The sequence below is a fragment of the Bidens hawaiensis genome, unplaced genomic scaffold, assembly GCF_021521415.1.
Source record: "Bidens hawaiensis isolate Kalapana, Puna unplaced genomic scaffold, B.hawaiensis_p1.1 tig00063240_1, whole genome shotgun sequence".
In the NCBI taxonomy this organism is placed as follows: domain Eukaryota; kingdom Viridiplantae; phylum Streptophyta; class Magnoliopsida; order Asterales; family Asteraceae; genus Bidens; species Bidens hawaiensis.
In genome coordinates, this window is record NW_027501307.1 from 43,436 (window position 1) to 67,503 (window position 24,068).

General features: G+C 34.8%; 1 protein-coding gene across 1 annotated transcript; it reads left to right on the plus strand.

Moving 5' to 3' along the window:
• Window positions 1-207: 207 nt before the first annotated feature.
• On the plus strand, window positions 208-4,479 carry LOC143603869 (protein FATTY ACID EXPORT 1, chloroplastic-like). Its single transcript, XM_077080540.1, has 6 exons — window positions 208-441; window positions 2,714-2,942; window positions 3,037-3,204; window positions 3,273-3,319; window positions 3,409-3,449; window positions 4,260-4,479. The coding sequence occupies exons 1-6, from the start codon at window positions 352-354 to the stop codon at window positions 4,351-4,353; spliced, it is 669 nt and encodes a 222-aa protein (XP_076936655.1). The 5' UTR covers window positions 208-351; the 3' UTR covers window positions 4,354-4,479.
• Window positions 4,480-24,068: the final 19,589 nt, after the last annotated feature.

Below are 24,068 nucleotides of genomic sequence, written 5' to 3' on the forward strand. Positions count from 1 at the left end.
AAGCCGTACCAGTAACGAAAACATAAAACTTGGTATCAGTATCTAATTTGTTCATCCTTAACCCCAAGTAACCGGGCATTATTAGTCGGTCGTTAAAAATATATATTAATTGAAAACAGAATTTAAATTAAATTCAGATAAAAAACGTGCCATCATATTCTCCAAAATGGGGGTCAAATTCTAGAAACAGAGACGCACTCTCCAGCCCCTCAATTCAGCGCTGTCCAAATGAGACTCTGAAGAACATATTGAAAAATTATTCACAAACACCTGCTAATAATCTATCTGTAACCAATTCTGTTATTACGACTTTCATAAACTGTTCAAAATAATAATCAGAGAAGGCAAAATATGTCTTCTATAATCACTCAATCATCTGCGATTCACAGCAGCAGATTACATCTTCGTAACCGATCACACCTCCATATTCTTCCTTCTAAGGTATACGTTTCATCTCATTCTATCGGTACTTTATCATCACTTTTTGTATCAATTGTACAGTTTTTGAAGCGAATATGATCAACTTTTGTGTGTTTTTGAAAGTGAATCGTTCAGTTCTGCGATCTGTATGCGGTTTAGCTGTAACGAATCAACACGTTAGGTGTATATTAGGTCAAACAGATGCTAGTAATGATTCTGCGTTACATTATAATATCAAGGAATTAGTAGTCGAATGTGAAGCGGATATGATCTATTGTGTATTTGTGTGTATTTCAAGCTAAATCGTGCAGTTCTGTGATATGTATGCGGTTTAGCTGTAATGAATGAATCTGTTGGATGTAAATAGGTCAAACAGACAGGTTTAATTTTCTAGTATTGATTATTGTGTTATATTTTGTATGTGTAATTGCTTGTTTAGCGTATGTTTCTCAAGCTGAATCGTTCATTTCTGAGATGCTTGCAGTTTAGAAATAATGAATCAATCTGTTAAGGGTAACTTAGTTCAAACAGACGGTTTAATATGCTAGTAACTATTATTTAGCTACTTTTTGTATGATTTTTGTGTAATTGCTTGTTCACTGCGTGTTTCTCAAGCTGAATCGCTCAGTTCTGCTATACGTATGCGGTTTATCTAAAATGAATTGACCTGCTAAGTGTAAATAGGTCAAAAACAGGCGGTTTCTTATGCTAGTAATGATTATTGTGTTGCATTTCGTATAATATCAACGAATCCATACTCGAATGAAATTATTGTGTAATCAATCTGTTAGGTGTAAATATGTTAAACATGCGGTTCAATATGCTAGTAATGATTATTGTGTTGCATTTCGTATAATATCAACAAATTGATGCTCGAATGTAATTATTGTGTAATTGATTGTTTATTGTGTGTTTCTGAAGCTAGTTCGTTCAGTTTTGCAATATGTATGCGGTTTAGCTATCATTAATCAACCTGTTAGGTGTAAATTAGGTCAAACAGGCGGTTTAGTATGCTAGTAGCCTAGTAATGATTATTGTGTTACATTTCATATAATATTAATGAATTGATGTTCGAATGTGAGGTTTTTGAAGCGGATATGATCAATTTTGTGTAGTTTCTTGTTTATTGCGTGTTTTCATGCTAAACCGTTCAGTTCTGTGATATCTGTATGTGATTTAGCTATAACGAATTGATCTGCTAGGTGTAAATATGGTCAAACAGGTTGTTTAATATGCTAGGAATGATTGTTGTGTGACGTTTCGTATAATATCAACGAATCAGTATTTGAAAGTGAAGTTTTTGAAGCAGATGTGATCTATTATTGTGTGATTGCGTGCATACTGTGTGTTTCTCAAGGTAAATCGTTCAGTTCTGTGATATGTATGGGGTTTAGCTGTAATGAATCAATCTATTAGGTGCAGATACGGTCAAAGAGGCTGCGTAATAATTAATATGCTAGTAATGATATGGTGTTGCACTTGTTCAACAGAAACTTGCAGTTTTTTACTTAACCTAGGGCTTTTTAGACTTAATCAATTAGGTTTTGTAAGATTTATATAGTTTTTAAGGTTCTATAATCTATATGTTTTGAAGTTGAAGAGTAGTAGGTGTGAGCTTAAGTTAAACTAGGGAGTATGCAGATATATGAATATCATCTTATTTCCTTTTGTGATGTAGATAAGCACACTTGAATTTCAATTAGTTTATGTGTAATTTGGCAACTGTGAATTTTATAATGGTACTCTGGTGTCACTTGATGATACTTTTTGTTTGGTATTCTTCACTCTTATCTTTTTTTGTACTATTATTTTTAGTCTTACAAAATAAATTTTGAAAAATGATGCATGATATTTCCACTATTTTGACATAGTTATCTTGAAGAAATAAGAACCACACTCATAATATTCTCATCAGAATAAGAAAGAGCAGATAAAGGCTTAACAAGGTTAAGGAATAACAATCGACAATTAATAGATAACTTCACACTTCACAGTACATATTTATTACCCATTAAACACTTGAATCAATAGACAATGATGCAATATAAACATTTGATTGTTTAGCACTAGTTTTGTGCATAAAGTTTCAAGTAGTGCTTATATAAACAAAATCAACAAATTGGAGTTTCTATTACACATCAGTAACTAAAGTACTAAAGAGTTACAGCTTAAATCAAATAAATAATAATACAAAATATAATTATTACAGTCTTACAGGTAAATTTATTGTCAGTTTTTTTATTGTCTTTGGAAATAATTATTAAATGGTCTTGCTACACATTTTATATTTCAGGTGCTAATGATGATCAACAGTCATGGGCATGCCATAAAATCGTCTACTTTAGAGAGTAAGTCAGCTCTTAATCATAGATTCAGATCACATGATGATATTTTAGGGAAACCAAATTCAAGTGCCGTGGAATATGTAAATGGAGAAGAAGTTAATGAACCAGTGGAAAATGTAAACACTGAAAAACAACGGTCAGCAAAGATTCATGATTTTTGTTTCGGTATTCCATATGGTGAGTTTCTGTTTTTTTTTGGGTACATTTTATAAGATGTATTAAATATTATGTTATTACAAAAATAATCATTTCTTAACAAATCAATTAACAGGTGGCATTGTTTTAAGTGGTGGACTTATTGGTTTCATATTCTCAAGAAACCCTGCTTCTTTAGTAGCCGGTGGACTCTATGGTGGTGCTTTGCTGGCACTTAGCATTTTAAGCTTAAAAATATGGAAACAAGGCCAATCCAGCACACCATTCATTCTTGGGCAATTAGGTAAATCAAATACTATATGTTGGTGTAATAAAATATTCATTAGATTCAGTATATCGTAATTATTTCAGGAATTGCTGCTGCACTCCTTTGGAAGAATATTCAAACATATTCACTGGTAATATACTATTTATTGCACTCGCTATTTAACTTTTATCTCATACGTCGTTTTGATCTAAACTACCAAATGTTCTTTTTATTATGCAGACCAAGAAGATATTACCAACTGGATTTAACATTTTCATAAGGTAACAAGTTATGGCAATTTCAATCCTTTTTCTAATGAACGGGTTAAATGGGCAGTGTTGATTAAAAATAGCTAAGAAAGATTATGCCAAACGGGCCATGTATTTTTAGGACATGCAACCTTCTAAGCAAACACTATTAAAAATAACGCATTATCATGGTAAATTTGTAAGACATAGATTTTATAATAATATGTAATACATTAATGTTTGTGACTTTAATTTTTTGACAATAAGCCGCTTTGGCCCGTTAGTAGACAAGAGAGAGAGAGGGGGGGGGGGTGTAAATGAGCCGAGCCGAACTTTAACTTGGCTTGTTTTAACTTGTGAGAGCTTGAGCTTAGCTCGTTTCAAGCTTTATTTCTAAAGCTCGAGCTTGGCTTCTGAGTAATTTTTTAAGCTCAAGCCCGACTTGGGGCTCGGTTTATTTATTATATATTAATTGATTTATATACATACATACATATATATATATATATAGTTTTTATTTAATATATATTCTTTATTTATTCTATCATAATATTATAAATAGTTATTATTATATATATAAATATATTAAATAAAATTTATATAAAAAAAGGCTCGTTTAGACTCGCAAACCGGCTCGATGTCGATAAGTGAAGCTTGGGCTCGGGCACGGGCTCGGGTTCGTTTATTAAACAAACTTATTTTTGGGCTCGGGCCCGTTCTCGTTTAAGCTTGGCTCGATACGAGCTTTTAGCTAGCCGATCTCAAGTAGCTCACGAGCGGTTTGGCTCGTTTACACTATAGGCAAGAGCTTTAACTTAGAATCTTTTCCTTTTTTATGGCCAGCACTGCAATGCTATGCTTTTACACATATGTTATTGTGTCTGGAGGAAACCCACCTCCAAAGAAATTGAAGTCTGCAGCTGCATCTGAGTCATAGAGTTTTAATATGTATGTCTGAGGTAATTTTTGTTAGTTTGTTATGTATGATATAAAAATTATAGAGTTTTAATATGTATTTGTTTATTTTCGTTGTCATTACTACCATTAACGTTGTTGCTATCACCACGACCGTTGCACCACCACTATTGTTTTGTTTAGTTTAGCTTTTGACTTTCTGGTATTCAATATCTAGCAGAGAAATAGATAAATAAGGGAAAAAAGTATAATCATCTCATAAATAAAGGATATATAGTGGACTAGTGGTTTGGTAAATGTTTATACTTCCTCAGTGGCTGTCTATCAAGAGCCTTCTCCACTAATCTTTTATCTGAAGTATAGACATCACACTTTACACAACTGATCACTGCTGATTTTTTCTTACATAATTTTATTTATGTTTTAGTAAGTCAAATATTGTTTTAAGCGTCTATTTCATCACTGAAACATTAAAAGAATATATTCAGTATTAAATGGTTTTGATTTGTTAAAAGTGGTTGAAAAACCTCAGTTATGCTTGCAAACATCTTTTCTATTGATTAAATCATCTTTCTGGCTCTGTTTTGATTGAAATTTAAGGTTTTGTTCTAGATTTTTTTTGATTGATTTCTAAAAGCTTGAGTTTTTTGGGATGCCATTTGGTAGTTTATAAAAGATTATGTGGAGGTTTATAAAACAATTCAAGAAATCAATACCCCCTAAACACTGTATTTGTTTGTATGTATCTTTGTTGGGGAATTTCATGATAAAACACATGGAGAATCTGAGAGTTGTAAGGTACTTTCTAATTTAAATTATTCGGTGATTCTCTAAATACTTAATCGGATAAAACTCTTACGAGACAAGAATATAGTAGGGATTATGTTTGAGAATTTCAAACAAGAATCTGAAGAAAAGAGCGTAAATGACCAATTGATGGAGGAAACATATTAGAGAGACTGGATTCATAAACTGTCGATGGTAGTTAACAATTTGAATTAGGATCTCTTGAAATTATGTCCAATTTGACATAGGATTGAATATGTGAAAAAATCCGAATATTCATTTTTTTAACAAAATTTTAAAATAACAATAATTCTCAAAATAAAAAATTTCCAAGTAAGCTACCGGGGCACTCCTCTTTTGGAACCACCCCGCCACCTTTAACATATAATAAACTTAACAAACGTGCATCACGCGTCTCATAGCTTATTTGATGAGTATTATGATTTAAATTGGTCAACAAATCTATCCAATTATACTAAAATATCTATCATTTATTTATTTGTTGCCTGTGACGTAGAGTATATATCCAGATTCCTCCTGAGTGTGATTTAAAATTGGGCTTGTTTTCCACTCTTGGTCGGGCCCAATCTGATTGATTTAGACTTCAACAAAGTATCACTAGGCTCACTACTCACTTGATACTCGTCTCTAATTGGATCAACCCCATGGTTAGATAACATATCGTCACATAGAAGTGACACGCATGTGAATTTACCCCTACAAACTTTCTGCCACGTGTACAAGTTGACCCCTAGTTTTAGGTCCTTTCGGAGTCTCTTCATATTTTCCACTTTGTTTTGGGCAACTCCTTTAACCGAACCAATCAAATCAAATTTCACTTCCCATTTGTGTTTCTTGTATTGTCAATTTTAGACATTTCGTTTTAACCCTTTTTAAGTTCGATATGTATATTCCATGTATTTTTAAAATGCCATATAACTTAACTCTATAAAACTTGATATAAAGAAGGCTACGAAAAATTATACACAAGGTCATTACTAAGAATCAGCTCCAATTCACAAACAAAACTCGAAAAGATTGTCAGTCAAACTCAACACTTCAACATTTGATTAAGAAAGAAGTCAATAGTGGCGTAATAATAAGTAGAAATCGACTGAAAAAGAATCACAAAGAGCGAACAGTAAACCCAAGCTCTTGGGAAGTTGCTTGGATTCTATTTAGTTCTATCGCTCTATTGCTTCAATCGGATCTTGCTACAATAGAGGATATATGATATCATGAATTTGTTTGGATATATATATGAATTAAGAAGTTTTTAGGGGATACATGATATTCTTTCTTATACTTTCTGAAAAAAGTAAGTTAATTTCTTTTGTTATAGCAACGCAATTTTTATAATCATAGTACACAATAAACCAATACAACTTTTAAAGTAGAGACATTAACATGCATTTTTATCCAAGGTCAATTTATTCTACAAATTATAACAAAATAAGAAGTGTGAGAAGCCATAAATAATTAACATGTGTTAAGTGGGGATCAAAAGAAAAAGGATATATAGGTAATTGTACACATTTTCTCTCTCCGCATGCATGGCACATGTTAATACCCCCATAATTTTAGAACGTTAACTTTTTCGTATGATATTTTTTTTTAAAAAAAAATCATCATAATAACAAACGTTTTTTTATCTTTAATATGAGTATGATTTTTGTTATATAAAATTTAAAACAAAAATCACGTCATTGTGTCTTTTCGCACACCATTGTGTCTTTTTTCGTCATTGTGTCTTTTCGCACACCATTGTGTCTTTTCGCTTATCATTGTGTCTTTTTTGCTCATTGTGTATTTTCGCACGCCATTGTGTATTTTCGCTTATCGTTGTGTCTTTTTTGGTCATTGTGTATTTTCGCACACCATTGTGTCTTTTCGCTTATCATTGTGTCTTTTTTCGTCATTGTGTCTTTTCGCACACCATTGTGGCTTTTCGCTTATCATTGTGTCTTTTTTTCGTCACCGTGTCTTTTCGCTCACCATTGTGTCTTTTCGCTTATCATTGTGTTTTTTCGTCATTGTGTCTCTCAACTCATCATTATGTTTTTATAAATACTAATAACACCGTTGTGTAATAATAATATGTAAAAATAATGATAAAATAACAACAAATTATATAATGCATAAAACACAATGATTAATACATGTTACACAATAACTTGAAACGTAAAACACAATGGTGAATACGTATAACACAATAACCTAAAACGTAAGACACAATGGTGAATACGTATAACACAATGACCTAAAACGTAAGACACAATGGTGAATATATATAACACAATGACTTGAAATGTAAAACACAATGGAAACAACATATTACACAATGACTTGACGCAATATACAATGAACGCAATACTAATTTTCTCAAATTAAATGAATTTGTCATATGTCAATCCGAATAAAAGACAATAAACGTATTACACAATGACTAAAAGTTAATGACGAACAAAACGACACAATGACATAATCTTTGTTTTAATTTTTGTCTTTAATATGAGTACCAATTGAAAAATATACTGATCAAAATCTATAATACAATTCATATGAAAACTCAACTAAAAGACACAATGAACAACAAGAAAACACAATTAAAAAAAACTCATTAATTTTTTTTTATTTTTATATAACAATATGATACTCATATTAAAGATAAAAAAACGCTTATTATTATGGTGAATTTTTTTTAAAAAAAATAATGTCGTATGAAAAAATTATGGACATTTTAAAATGATGAAGGAATTGACATGTGTCTTGCATATGGAGAGAGAAAGTCAACAAATGTGAGTTATTACCTTTCGTGTCCTTTCCATCAATTTTTATTTATTAAATTAATCTTAGCCATTTAAATCTAGGATCAATAGATTGGATTCCTTCTCACCCTTCTCATTTTTGTTGTCCTTTATATTTTAACTTTACTCTTTTTATCCATTTTAACTAGTTACCCAATCCAATTAACTCCTTTTTTTGTGAGTTTAATCTCTTTTTAGGTTAGTAAAATAATTTTCTATATTATCAATAGCTATGCGTAATATTCAAACATTGTTAGTGTCTTTAAAAAAAGGGAAAATTCCCATTATAGCTCATTTAAAGAATGTGTTTTCAAGATTATCCTCAATAATTCAAGTTTCCAACTTTGTCCCTTTGTTATCTCATCGCCGACGACATGATAGCGAACACCGACGATGCGTTACTAAAACAAATAGGATAACGACACGTGGCAGGAATTTGGCCGGAATAGGTCGTCGACGATGCGTTAGTGGATAACGCATCGCTGCTACCCTACGTTACGTATAACATAGGGTTGACGATGCGTTATGTTGCTAACGTAGGGTAGCGGTGATGCGTTATCCACTAATGCATCGTCGACGACCTATTCCGGCCAGATTCCGGTCACGTGTCGATATCCTATTTTTTTCAGTAATGCATCGTTGGTGTTCGCTATCATGTCGTCGACGTTCGCTATCATGTCGTCAACGACGAGATACCAAAGGGACAAAGTTTGAAACTTGAATTAGTGAGAATAATTTTGAAATGACATTTTATAAATGGGCCATTATTGGAATTTTCCCTTAAAAAAATGTTAGAAGAAATGTATTTCGCCAAACACACAAAAAAAATAGATAAACACATATAGTGTACACAAGAACGCATCTTGAAATCCAGAGCCGAAGACTATCCACCAATGAACACAGATGATACACGAATGAACACAGATGATACATATATGAACATAATCATCACACAAAATTAAACAATTAAATAACCTAGTTGAAATTCAGGGCCGAAGACAATTTGGGTCTTATGTAAAAGGGGTATTTTGTTATGTTTAAACAATTTAATTTTTATATGAGTTTATTTGGTTATAGTTTGGGTTGTATAAAAAACTTTTGCATAAAAATATGATTAAACATGTCTAAAATAAGAGTATAACCCATAACCTTTTAGTGAATAATAATACATTTTTGTCACTACACCAAGCTAGTGGTTATGTAATTGAGTTTACATATTGTATTTAATAAAAATACATATGAATCTTTTAAGCAAAAAATATTTCAGGCTTAGCAGGGTGTCGGGCCTGTGACCGTCGACCACCTTGCCATCCCCAAGGGCCTGCCGTGTTGAAATCATAAAATTCTGACAAATAGATTAAGAAACCGAAACACCGCTAAAAATTAGAAAATTAAGCCGGATTTAAAAACACAAAACCCCTGATCAAAATCCTCTTGAAACTCTACTCAAGTCGTGCATCCTAAAACGTTAGATTGTGCTGAGAAATTTATTAAGTTTAATAATTAATAATTTATGACAATTTTTTTTAAAAACCTATGTGTGGTCTATTAACTACTTGTGATAGGTAACATAGGGGGGGGGGTCTGGTTTCCACGTGTGACATGCAGGAGTTGTGACCCCTTAACGTTGGCTATGCGAGGCTAAGTCAAAAGGCAACCACCATTGGACCACAACAATCGCAACTAGGTTAAACACTTCAGTCCACTTCAAGATTCTCTAGCTTCCAACTCCATATGTTTTTTTTAAGTAAATTTGTAATCCACAAAAAAAAATTATTTATATATCTGGTTTAAGGATATTTTTTATTAGACAACATAGATGTGGGGCTTAAGGGCAAAGCTTCATTAGGATCAGAAGAGGCATGCTCGGCTAACACCCCCCCCCCCCCCTCCCCCTCTTCTTTTTTACATCCCCACCATTTTTAGGTTTAGAAGTGTAAGTTTAACCTATTCTTTTGAATAATATTAGCTTTACTTGGTTGCCCCCTTCTTAATCCAAAAGCCCCCATTAAACGCATATTACCGGCCCCAATTTAAATGTTTAAGAACCGTCGTTGATTGGATTGAAAAGAAAATGTAGTTTTATAAGTTATCATTAACACGTTTAGATGTATTGACTGTGGATAAAAGGAGAACTTTACAATCAAGTTGCTCAGGTGGGTAATCCAAGAATGAATGACTTCCACGAAAGTAACAAAAAACAAAGTCGTGAATTCTTAGTGGAAAACTTGACAATATTAGTTTATATGGGTAGTTAAATGATAAACTTTGGTTTAGTTTTTTGCTTTACATTTCACTTTTTGCAACATGAATAATCAAAAATCAAAATTAGTACAAAAATCATACAATAAACTATGATACATACTACCTCCGTCCCATTAAAAGTGTCTTATTTTGAATTTTCAAAGTCTTTATTTATAAACTTTGACCTTAATTATATACTTTTTATGTTATATAAAACTTGATAAAAATTATACCGATAACAACATTTTTTAAAACATACTCAAATCATATAACTTTCATCAAGTGTTATCTAACGCAAACAAAATTATCTAAGGTCAAAGTTTATAAATAAAGACTTTGAAAATTCAAAACATGACACTTTTAATGGGACGGAGGGAGTACTTAATCAAGTATAATAATAGAACTTGCAGGTACAAGATATATTCTTAGTTTAACATTAGTCATTGCATGCATATCGTGACTTGCAAACATCAATATTTAAGGATGTATGTTTTCTTATTTTTGGACATGTTTTCACTTGTAATTCATATTTTTCAAATAATGTCATATGCTATGATACTTTTAATATTGAATCAACTATAACAACATAACTCACATGTACAAGATATGTTCTTAGTTTTCATTAGACTATGTGTTGTCATTTGACTTAAATAAAATGTCATGTAATTGCCACGTAGACAATGGCCTTTAACTAGCACATTATGGTTTAACTAGATATAAAAAAATGTGACTGGTTGAAATGGGATAAACTCCACCTTTTTGAGCCCTTTTGGGGTAAGGGGATATCGAGAGGAGGGCAATAGGGTTTAACAACGACATGGTTTTGAGGTTTGACGGTTGGTTAATGACTGAGGTGGATGGCGCCAACCCCTTTGGCGCCTCCACAATGGACAGTCTTAGTCATTACATTCTTATCATGGGTTGCAAACGACCCCATTTAAGGATGTATGTTCTCTTATTTTTGGAACGTCTCGTCATGTTTCCACTTATAACCTAAAATTTTCAAACAAATTCTTATGATAGATAATGGTATTTATAGAATTCTTCAAGTTTAATGATTGAAATTCGATAAGATTGAATTAAGTTACTTACTAATTATGTTTTCCTAATCAAATGATTGTGACTAAGTGCAATGTTAGAAAAAGGAAAGTGACGTGACATGGATCCATCAAATCTTTCACAAATTAATGTGTCATGACCAGAGTATTCCACTAAAAAAGATGAAAATTATTTGACGAGTCTATGTCTCATGGATGTATGGTGATGAGAAGGTATCTTTCTTTTGATGTACTTAGCTTTGGAAAAATGATTATGCCAAAAGAAAATGTGTTAGAGGTAGAGGATGGTTCTAGATAAAAGAATTTTTTTTTTCTAAACTTTGTTAGGGTTACATTCAAAGTGCAACTTCTTGTCATTAACCTTTTGTCATGAAAGATTCTTAAAAAAACAAAGGGATAATGACCATAATTAATGAATATATATCATCTTTTATAATAGCGTTTGAAATTATTCACGATATCTAAGTGAACCTTTTTAAGACGGGATGTCAACCTCTCATACAGATTTAAAGCTTCAAACCTAACTCAGCGAGGAACATCACCAAGAAGAAAACCTATCACTATAAGAAACCCTTTGATTTAGGTTTAACTTTCAAGCCTCAATCATGACTCTTGTGTTATTGAAACATATTTATTTGATTGGATGTTGATAATATTTGATTGCTAACTTTCAAGTCTTCCTAGTCAACCACATCTTCTTTGTCTAATCTTAAAAGCATGAGCTTATATGAAAAATCAAAGTTTTGACTTATTAAAATTGTATTGTGCCTGTATAAAAAAAATGGGCCATTATATATATAAAAAATTCATTTGTACTTACCAACTTTCAAGAACAAAAATATATAACTTCCTATTATTTTGTTTTAGTTTAATCATATTATAATCAAAATATAATGGATATTAATGAACCCATAACTCAAAACTCGGATTGAACTTGGATATGTACAAGAAATCTTTTGTTTCACACATTTGCTTCATATTAAGGGGTGTGTACGAATTGGATCGGTTATTAGCCTCAACCAAATTAGCCAACCGATTTTCAGTTAGTCGGCTTAGTTTATTCGGTTAAATTTTTTTTTGGTTAGGGTAGGTTAAATTCGGTTACTAACCAGAATCAAACTTGGGCTAAAACTTTTGCTTAGTTAAATACATGAAATGGGTGCATAAATACATGAAATAATAGTGTAAAAATAAAATACATGAAATTGAGGTATAAAAACTAGAAATATATGAAAATATGAGTGTTCGGTTAATTGTATATGAAAAATGAATGATTCGGTTCGGTTAGTTTCAATTAAATGAATGTACAAGAACAAACCGATAACCAATTTCGGTTCATTCAGTTTCAAGTTAATTTCTATTAAGTTCCATCGGTTCTTAGTTCGGTTTTGTTGGTTTTTGGTTCAGCTTCGATTATTACTCAGCCCTAGTTCTATGCACATTATGTTCTACGTATAGTTTATACTTCCGATTTTTCATCTTCAAAATTTTGTGCTTCTCAAGCACAGAAGAATTCTATGGTTGGTATTATACATCAAAACAATATCTTCATGTATTGTATATCTAAGTTAAGTAAATACGAATCTTTCCCAGTCTTTCGAACTACTTCCATCTGGAAACGAACCTAGAAAACACCGCGTGCTCCCACTGTTACCAAAACCCCGAACATGTTTAGACCTCCGAATACGCTCAACGTAACATCACTGTGGCTCCAGGCTTCATGTCTGCAAACTAAAACCCCTTAGCTCTACCCGATTCAGCGAGCCAAGACTTTATAACTTGAAAGTTGGTTCACTTCTTCCGATGATACAGAGACCGTATCTTCCAAAGTCTTTAACTAAAAAAAAAAATTCACCAATGCTTTATTGAAGTGAGTAACAAGAAATAAAGCATACCAGAATCTTGAACCCAAGAGTCTTTATTGCCTTCACTGAGTCCCAATGCATCAACCCCAGATACATTCTCAAAAGCAGTATTCCAAACCTTTCGACATCGACTCTTAAAATGTCTCACCTCTACGCACATACCAAGTCGACTATGCCCAGCTCCCACTGTCTCTATTATCCCAACCCATGCCACACCAATACTCCATGAGATGAACCCCACTCGTACTATCCCGGCAAATAACTTTACCCAGCACAAGATCCTGATCCTCTTATATGTTGTATCACTGATCACTACCGAACATAAATAACTTCACAATTCTAAACGAACAAGAAGTAATAATCACAATTCCAAACCAGCTAACAGGCAAACGGTTATAATAACAGTAGAACTTTCATGGAAAGAAAGCGGTACCAAGGGTTCTATGGCCGTACACACGATCAGTTAACGCAAACCCTAACCGAAAGACAATCCAAACGAGCAATAGTTCACATGACTTGCAAATGACTTTTTTTTCACTTATGTCGTCACCAGCACACCCGCTGGTTTCATTTTCTCTAGGTTTACCCCATATCAGTACCATATCCAAGTTCCATTGACAAATCAATCAACCGAAAACCATAACCGTCAGCAATCCGATCACAACCATCATGTTCTCAGTTACAACAATAACAAACTGATAAAATCGGAAATAATGAACAGATACAACAATGGCACAAGCCTGAACTTGACGATTGCTCTACTGAACAATTTCAAAACAACCGATTTGTTCCTGCGATAACCGATAACTCAGAAACTGTAAATAAACTATAAACAGTTACCTCTGACTAATCTACTGCAGACAAATCTGACCCAAAACAGTTGTTCTTGACAAAACAAGGTTCCCAAAACAACACGGTTGATAATAAATAGTCAAAACCCGAACTCGTAACAAAACCCTACTTAGCCCGCAACCCAAACTCGATAAACGACTGAATAAACTTCATCATCATCTCCATCGAATTAAAATAGTCAGCTACTCAAGGATTTAAAATAAAAGTACTAGCCTTGATCAAACACATATTTATTAACTATTTTTGTCAAAAGCCAAAAAAAAACAAGATTATATCACCTTCCTTTTCCCTTACGTGTCACGAATCAAACTTCAAAAAAAAAATAACCATTTCTTTTGAATGAACCAACACCAAGAAATAAGGATTAATTAATGCATTGTAATCCCTGCCAATTTTTTAACCCCACCGCCAGCAACCAAGTAATTAGCCAGCAAACACGGTGATTACGGGTACCGGCGAGAACAACACGACAACCAACGATCCGACAATTCCCTGTTGTCTCGACCAAGACCAGTCCCGACTACTAGCGACCGTTACCTACCTTGCCGGCGATGACCATGGCTACTACAAAGGTATGCATGTCTACTCCGTCGGTTTTAAATTGCCGACAGTAGCCAAAACCTAATTGCTCATTTTTACCTTGGACCTTTTGATCTTCCACTCTGGCTTCAAAGGTCTCCAATTTCGAATTCACAAAATATACCCTAACCAACTCCATATTTGATCTTCAAACGGGATAAACCAAAAAACCATGAATCGTTTTCTGTGTACCGTGTTCAACGAGCCAAAGCTCTGATACCACTTGTTAGGAATAAAGCGGCGCGCAGAAGTGAAACAACACACACATGCACAACGATAAAACACGCATAAACGAAAATATAAACGACACAAGAATTTAACGTGGTTCGGTCCCCGCGAGGGGACCTACGTCCACGGGCTGCAACTAGGTTTTCTTATTAGCTCAGAACAGAGATTACAATTACATGATGGGATATATATAGGGTTATAATTAGGAACCAGAACCGGGCCTCCTAATAAAACCGGCCCAAAGGCCTTCATAACCCAACACTCCCAAAATCAAGTTTCTTCCTCGTTCCCCACCTTCCGTTATAGAGTGTTCAAATTAAGAATTCTTTATCGTGTAGGTTTTTACTAGATTTAACAATTCGATGCCAAACTCCGATACCCAACCTTATACCAATCCCATCGATAATTCACCCTAATTTGCATGCAAACCTTTACTAATTTTAACTCAAATATAATTAGACCGATTAACAAGTTGTCACTTCAAGGGCCAGATTACAAGCTTTTAGACTTTTTAATATGTGTCCGTTTCTAATTTTTAATAATCCAACTTTGATGCTTTTTGTGATGTTCGCCCGTTTGTTATTTTTTTAGAATAAGATTTGTCTTAACAGTTTCCAGTTTTTTTAATGGCAGAAAATCTCACGTGTAAATCTACCATTTCGTGGCGCTGTCCAAGGTCAACTCCTCGACCACCATAAGACCATACCTCCTGAAGCGGGAACCGGATGGAACCCATAAACCCTCACCCCATGTCGGGTTCAATCTTGGGATTAAGGCCCTGATTCGTCTATTCACCCAAATATCATTTAAACTGACCTAAATGAGAATCAAACCTGCATCTACACATAGAAAAGAGAGACCTCTTGGCTCTTACTACTAGACCAACTTTTCAAGACTATTATAGTTTCAAGTTGCTTGTATAATGTATGATTTGTGTTTATTTTGTGGAATTTCGTTTTATTTTGTTTTTAATGGTGAATTAGTTTATCCGTTTTTTATTAATGTAAATGACAACAAACAATAGAGAATGGATTATTTGATGTGAGCAAAAAAGTGGTGCCCCGTTACTCCGTAGTGAGATCATCATGACGTCATCTTGTTGCTGCCCAAATTCCAAATGATGAATTAATTTAAACGGCTTCAAATTTTTTTCTTTTCTTCGAATGTGAACTTTTATAAACAACCGAAACATCAACAAAACAAAGCTACATCAACAACCCAGAGAGAAGCCGCCCTTCACACAACATCAAAAACTGCATTAATAAAAATTTGCATTAATTCAACCAAACTAAAGGTCTAAACTTAGTTCTATTTTTTACCAAAGAAGACCAAGCGACTTGACATCTCCAATTAGCTCTTCAATCTTAATTTCTTTCTTTTCAAAAACCTTTTCATTTCTCGTTTTTTATATTCTCCAACAACCATTAACCCGGCTTCAATTAGTTGTAAGAATCCATTGAAATTATTACATTTTTCATCATCATTATTTTATTATTAGTATTAGTTATTGTTATTTTTTTATAAAACGATCATGTCAAGCTATGATATAAAAAACATAAATCATAAAAATATAATCATTATATATATTTTATTATATCAAGAGCATTCTCATTAGAATTACCAAACCATATATGCAGAGTAGTGTGTAAAAATCGTATTTCTTTAAATTTAAAACATTTGTTTAGTCTTTCACGTCTCATTATCCGTCTCTATATTATTTTTTTATTATTTAGTTATCTTTTTTTTATGATTGAAATTAAAAAGCAAAATGCTTGATTAATAAATAGGGATGATTAGGTTACAAATCAAAATATTTGAGGTACAATATTTAAATTTCAGAGACACTGATAATGAATATCTGAATATAGATATTTATATTATATAATATATATAACTTGGAGATGAAGATAGAGATACAAATTCTCATTAAGAAGAAAAATATGTGAAAATTTTAAAATATAAAGATGAAGAACGATACAGAGACTCCAATGAAAGTACTCTAAATATACAACCATTATTTTACAATATCTATTTTATTTCATCAAAGCTGATTTGGCAAATGTTAACGAATGAGGCACCACTTCCTTCATGGGTTAAAGAGCATTAAAGGCAAGTTTGGTTAAAGTGTTAACGAACTTTAGAATCTCCTACACTCACTAACAATATTTACATTAAACTGAGGAAGGTTAAATGGGGTTAAACCATTTCCTTTAAGCGTGAGAGTAAAAATGGGTAAAGTGGTTATGTGACACCTACGTGGAGTTAAAGGGCATGCATGTATACACCTACGTAAAGTCATGGGGTATACATTGATGCCACTTAACTCCACGTAGGCGACTAGGCGTCGCATCACCACTTTACTCATTTCACTTCATCTCACCTAAAGGAAATAGCTTGACCTTGCTTAACCTCCCTCAGCTTAATATAAACAAAATTACTAAAATATTGTGTGTGATGTATTATGTATATGGAGTTAAGGGGCATAAATATATACCTCATTCCCTTAGGCTAAACGTAGTGGGCGAGAAAAGTGGAAGTTTTGGGGCGATTTTTTTGAGGAACACCCCCCCCCCCCCGACGATAATTGGGCGAAAATGGGCGGGGGCGGCATATATTTGTCGCCTGTGGGTGTTTGAAAATAATAATAAATTAATAAATGGACCGTTGTGAAACGGTCAAATTTAAAAAAAAAATAAACAATATATATATAAACATACACCCTTCTTCTCCATTTTATACACAAATCATACCCAATTTCTTACAAAAAATAAACAAAATGAATCCTAGAAACAACCCGAACCAACCGAACTACCAACACACCCTCCGATGCTCGTAGCTTCTTCCTGACGACACGGTCAATTTAGCCGACGATGTTGATACCCCCGACGACGAAGAGGTAGAGGAGTTGCCTCGACCACGCGGGAGATCGAGGAAAAATAAGGGGGGAGATTCGTCGTCAACACGATTCAATACGGAGCCCGTTGAAATAAACGAGTTGGTCGGTCGTTTGGAAACAAATGCCACCGTAATTGGAGCCGACATTCGAGCATCCAACAAACAACAAGAAAAGCTGAACCAGACGTTCGAATTAAAACAAATGAAAGAAGACTACGAATCCCTCAAAGCGGAGGGGTTTCACGAGGATGCCACATTATTAATGCAACGCCGACGTGAAAAAACGCGCGAATATTACAAATATTAGTTTCTTATTTTTAGTTATGTTTTTTGTTTATTTTTTTCTTTAGTTATGTTTTTTAATATTTTTAGTTATGTATTTTTTTTAGGTATGGTTTTTTTGTATTTTTTTAATTTTAATGTATTTTTATTTAATTATTTAAATAAATTGATTTTTATTTAATTAGTTTAATTATAAAAAGAAAATAATAAAAAAGACACCGTGGGCCCAAATTGTAGCCCCTACACCATTACACCCCAAAAACAAATTTTCACTCCATGCTGACTGGACGCCTCGTGTCACAATTCACCCCCAATTGTAGGTCCTCCACTACACATAGCCTTAGTTCACAAAATATTTGACCCGTGTCTGGTCTATATTTGTGTATCTAGTTTTCATATACCCTTCATATACCTACTTTGCAATCAAATATGAAAACAAAAATAGATACACACAACACTTTTTCTCTTATTGCTATAAAGGTATGGATTACATATTCTGAAATAACTTCATATATCTTGTTGATATAAAGGCATATTTATTTATGATATTAAATTTCACTGTTATCAAAACAAAAAGAAATTATGTTTATGTTTTCATTTTGTGCTTAACGCTCATATTTTTAATACGTATTTATCATGGCCATACTTGCAAAACTGGTACTTTAAGTTCAAACATAGAACAATGATCTCCAACACAAGTGGTTGGAATCGAGACAACCAAAGACACACTAAAATAGGGATACCTTGAGTTCAAGTCTCACATGGAATAAAAATAGGGCTTCTAGGTGGGTCAGATGGTTTTCTCACATGTGGTGGATTTCCTGGTGGTATTTAGGTCGGTACTGATGGAGGCGACTAATGTATGAGCTTCCATTTGAGGATGTGCCACTCTAGAACACCAAGGTTCCGTACTCAGGGAATGGAAATGATTGGGTGAGCCAGTGACCCGTTATGATCCAAATTAGCCGTTAAAAAGGTAAGTTCAAACATTTGTTTTGTAGCCTGGATGTAAAATGTGAATAGGAAATATAACCATAGAGTGAATAAGTTTGACTGAAAATAGTTGTTAAACCCAAAATATTAAATATGAATTGTAGAATTATACATTATTAAAAGGAGATGCTAGCTTTATATAAGCTTTAGGGTAATAAAACGGTGAAATAAGGTGATTATTTTGATTAATGACGTTAGGATCAATGACTAAAATGTTGATTGGTTTTATAGGTTACCACTTTTATTAGTGTTTTCCTTTTATTTCAAACCGTCATCCTTGCGCCCACTTTCTTGTGTTACTCAAAATACCATTACAAAACCAATGTTTATATAATATGTTATTTTAAGGTTTTGTTTGTGGGTTGTATTAAGAAAGCTCCACCAATTAAAAAGAATAAATTCAAATTCAAATTCAAATTCAAATTCAAATTCAAATTCAAATTCAAATCCAAATCTGTAGAGGTAGGGCACAGAAAAGACCCAAATACCCTTAAGTACTACCCGCGGGTCATAGAGAACCCTCTTGTAAATCGCCCGCGGATCACTAGTGTCACCCGCGCATCAAGAGTGAGGAGGAACGTCCTCATAGTACACGCGGAAGCATCCTGGCATCCTCAAAAGTCATCCGTAGGACAGGACATTTGCCCGCTTGAACGATTGGAGGACAATGCCAGCGGGACAGCTGTCATCGCTCAAGTATTCTCTAGAAGAAGGTTTACGATTCTAACTCGGGGAATACGTGACATATTAACCAATAGACAAAGGACACCTGGCCAGGTTGTTATAACCGTGCACATGGCCAGGGTGCGATTCGTCCTATCATTGGCCGACACGTGTCCAGGTTGTTATGCCCATGCACATGGAACGTATAGCTCAACCTATCAGAAGAGGACAGCTGCCCCAATCATCTTCCATCATCCTTCGGCTATAAATACCTTGTCAAATGGTATGAGATATTCATTCACTCACTTGTATTCTGACTATACTTGGTCTTTGTACTTAAGTACTTTCTTTGTTACGAACGTTACTGATTCTCACGCCGGAGGGTGGTTACAGGAAGACCCCCCCCCCCTCTTGTCCTTCCTGTAACGAGACTCACGGTGTCTGTTTTGCAGGTTCCAGTCATTGGACTTTGGGAAGTTGTACTCATATCGTAGTAGTAATTATCTTATTGTACGTACCCTGTGAACTCATTGGATCCAGGACCCATACCCGGGGAGTGGATCCGTGTTTCTTCATTGGCGCCATCCGTGATTTGTGTTAGAACAGCAATTGTTTTCGTTGGTTTTTTGGTTCGTTTGATATGAGTAAACTTCTTGAAGACCCGACGGGAACCCCTGCAACTGAGTCACGTGTAACTAACACAGAAGCACCTCAGGGTCTTAGTGTTTTTGCACGTATCACAACTCCAAGTGGCCGTACTCTTGAGCGTGTCACAGCTCCGGGGTCACAGAACATTGACGTAACACCTGGGGGTTTTACCCTAGAATACGTCACAGCACCAACCGGTCTTACTCCCACAAACATGGGACGTGCCTCAGCACCAGAAGATTCCAATCTGGGTAATCTCAGAAGAATTGAAGAGGAGACTCGCCGAAAACGATCGTTATTTGATCTAGAAAACGACTCGGGCGATTCTGGCAGGGCGAGATCTCAACAACGTAACTCTAGATCCAGAGGAACGTTAATTCCTGAAGAGTGGCTTCACGCACAGCAACAAAGTTTGGTGGCTGAATACGAACGCAGAAAACGTAACGAAAAGCTTCACGCTCGTACTTTGGATTATGAGGAATCCCCTAGGGGATCTCCTTCTCCTCCACCAACAATAAGAGGAAGTCAAACTCATTACAGTCAACAGACGGAACTAGAGTTTGGCGAACTTCCGAGGCTACGTTCTCGTCCTCGCATAAACATGCGGATACCATCTTACTTAGATGAGTTTGATAGCTACGATTCATCCTACCACCCGGGGGATTACAACATGTATACCGGTGATAGTAGGATGAATTCTCAGGCAAGAAGCAGCCGTCCGCATAATATAGTCCGCCACACCGAGTACCATAGTAATGCGGAACGAGACTTTACCAAACCATATCGCCCTGTGGCTTTCGCCGAAAGATCGAAATTTATAGCAAGTATTTCCACAGCACCATTTCCTGTTAATGCTAAAATACCTACATCGGTGGGTAAGTATAATGGAATGACTGATCCAAGTGATCATCTCCAGAACTTTATTGCGGTAGGTGGTGTTAGTGGTTGGACGCTCCCCTACTGGTGTCACATGTTCGCATTGACACTAACAGGGGCAGCGAGAGAATGGTTTGAAAAGTTACCTGATGGGGAAGTTTCTAGTTGGGACGATTTGGTGAAAAAATTTTCTCAACAGTTCAGCCAGCAGAAGAAACATACCCGAGATCAATCAGAAATTCTGGATGTTGTCCGCCGCGACAACGAATCCATAGAATATTTTATCACCAAGTTCAACGATGAGAGTTTGAACATTGGTGGGATAAGTAAGGACATGCTTCGCGGTGCCTTCCGCAAAAACGTCAAATGTGATGACTTAGTCCGCACACTTACTGGCAGGGATGGAATGCCAAAGGAGTGGGACGACCTTATGATGTGTGTCTAACGATGCTCTCACAACTAAGCTTTAAATTTATTAAACGAAATTTCTAAAGAAGCCACACAAAACCGGCAAGTGTACCGATCACTAATAGTATAGCACTAAGGAAGTCCGAGTGTCGAACACAAGGACACGTGAACACGTATCTAATACTTAACCCTAAATAAGACTCACCTAAGAATAATATATTTTAAATTGATTTTTATATTTTTAAATACTTAACCTAACTTAATTTAATTAACTTAAAAGACTTAATTTAACTTAACTAAACTCTTAACAAAACTTGGAAACTTAACTGCAATCGGAGAAAACATCTACCTAGGTAAGAATCATATTGAAGGTATAATAAAATAATGGATTGAGGATTCTCACGACACCGATTCCTAAGGATGACACAACTAAGGTTCACTCAAGAAAGCTAGATCACCTCTAAGTCTCACTAACAAACTCTAACTTACACTTAGTTGATTTTAAGAACAAATCGAGAAACGAATTGTTAAAGTGCTCTAATGTCGACTCTCCTCTCGGTCTCACTGACACACTACCCTAATGGAGACGAATACTACGCAACCAAGGATAGAGGAACAATTTAGTTTAACTTAAACTAGATCAACTAATCGCTCAAAACCCAAACCCGACAAGAACCAAACCCGCTCTCTCGCGATCTTAATCCTAACAAGTAAAAGCTAAGAGACGACCTTACTTCCTATCACCTCTCGGTCTCTAAGAAGGTGTTCACCCGCTGATTATATTCAATTAAAACACTCACTTAAACCCTACGGTTGATCACCCCGCAAACAAACCCTAAACACCAAGTAAAGAGTTCTAACAAGCAACAATCAATCAAAACGTATTCAATTAATCAAAGCAAGAGGTATATGAGTGTAATTAATAAATTCACAGCCACTAAACACAACCTAATTCAATATTAAACCAAACTTTTCATTAACAATTCAAGCCATGATAATCAGCAATCCATATTACTCATTAAAACCTAACAATATTCATCTAACCTAGGTAGAACTAACAAGTTTAGCCGAACATGATATTTGGACAGCAGCTATGCATCAAAGTAAACATCATATAACTCAACATAAACATAATTAAAATCATTCAAGAATCAATCTCAATCAAGCATAAGTCAATCTTCAAGTTACTTTCAAAACAATCCAAGTTAAAGATCAAAATTAACTAGTTATGAATCTTGAACAAGAACATAAAGTTTATGGATGAATACTTAAGATATATGGCTGAGTTTCTTGATGAATATGGTCCCTAGCTGCTGTACCAAGTTGTTCTAAGCCTCCTTCTTCTTAACTTGGTCACACAAGATGCAAAAACGACTTTCTTTGAAACCCTAGATGCTGCCAAACGGAAGTTTTATGGCTGGTTGATGCTGATTTCGGGATTTTTGGGGCTGTTAGGGTTCTTTTTTCTTTTGTTTAATTAATATATTATGCATGTAAGGCTTCTAACTTGTGGGCTTGGGTCGGGCCTTGAGTTGTAGTCTTCAAAGTTGCTCAAATAAGCCCCTAGAGTCTTCAAACTTCATTCTTTTTCCACCAACTTTCATAACCTACAAGTAAATATTCAATTTTGTAAAATCAAGCATAAACAAACCATAAAACTTAATAATTAAACTAAAAAGCAATTAAAACATGATAAAAATGATACAGAAAGCAAGTGTGTTATAAAGAAAGATGTTTTGACCAGCTTGATGAGGAAGATAAAGAAAGATTGCAGCCTATCCACGCTCCAGTATCTGGGTTCGGAGGGGAGGTAATGCATCCGCGAGGGGTAATCTCATTTCCAGTTACCCTAAGCGACGGAGTTCACTCAAGAACCGAGGAAGTTGAATTCCTGGTTTTGCCAGCAACATCGAAACATGATATTATTCTTGGACGAGAAGCAATTGGTGACTTCAACGCTCATCCGTCCACAGCACATGGTGAAGTAGGAGTCCCAACTTGTACTGGCATCGCAATAATTCATGTTAACAGGCATTGCTTCGCGACCGAAAGCCCAAAACCTAGCAAGATTCCAAAGCAAACTTTGAGAACCGAACCAGAGAAATGGATTTTGAATAAAGATTTTCCCGAACAAACTGTAACAACTGGACCGGCTATTTCCGAGATAGTGCGGACTTTCTTGAAACAGTTATTATCAAAAAATATTGATGTGTTCGCATGGCAGCCCGCGGATATGACCGGTGTCCCGCGGAACATTGCGGAGCATAAATTAAGGGTAAACTCGTTGTTTACACCTGTTGTCCAAAAACAATGTAAGATGGGTCCGGAGCAAACAAAAGCAATGAATGAGCAAGTCCATGACCTCTTACAAGCTGGGATTATTCGTCAAATCCGTTATCAAACGTGGGTTGCCAACCCAGTGATCGTCCCCAAAAGTAACGGGACATGGCGGATGTGTATCGATTTCAAGGACCTAAATAAAGCATGTCCCAAGGATTGTTATCCTTTACCCAAAATAGATCTCAAAGTTGATGCTGTGGCACCATTCAAATT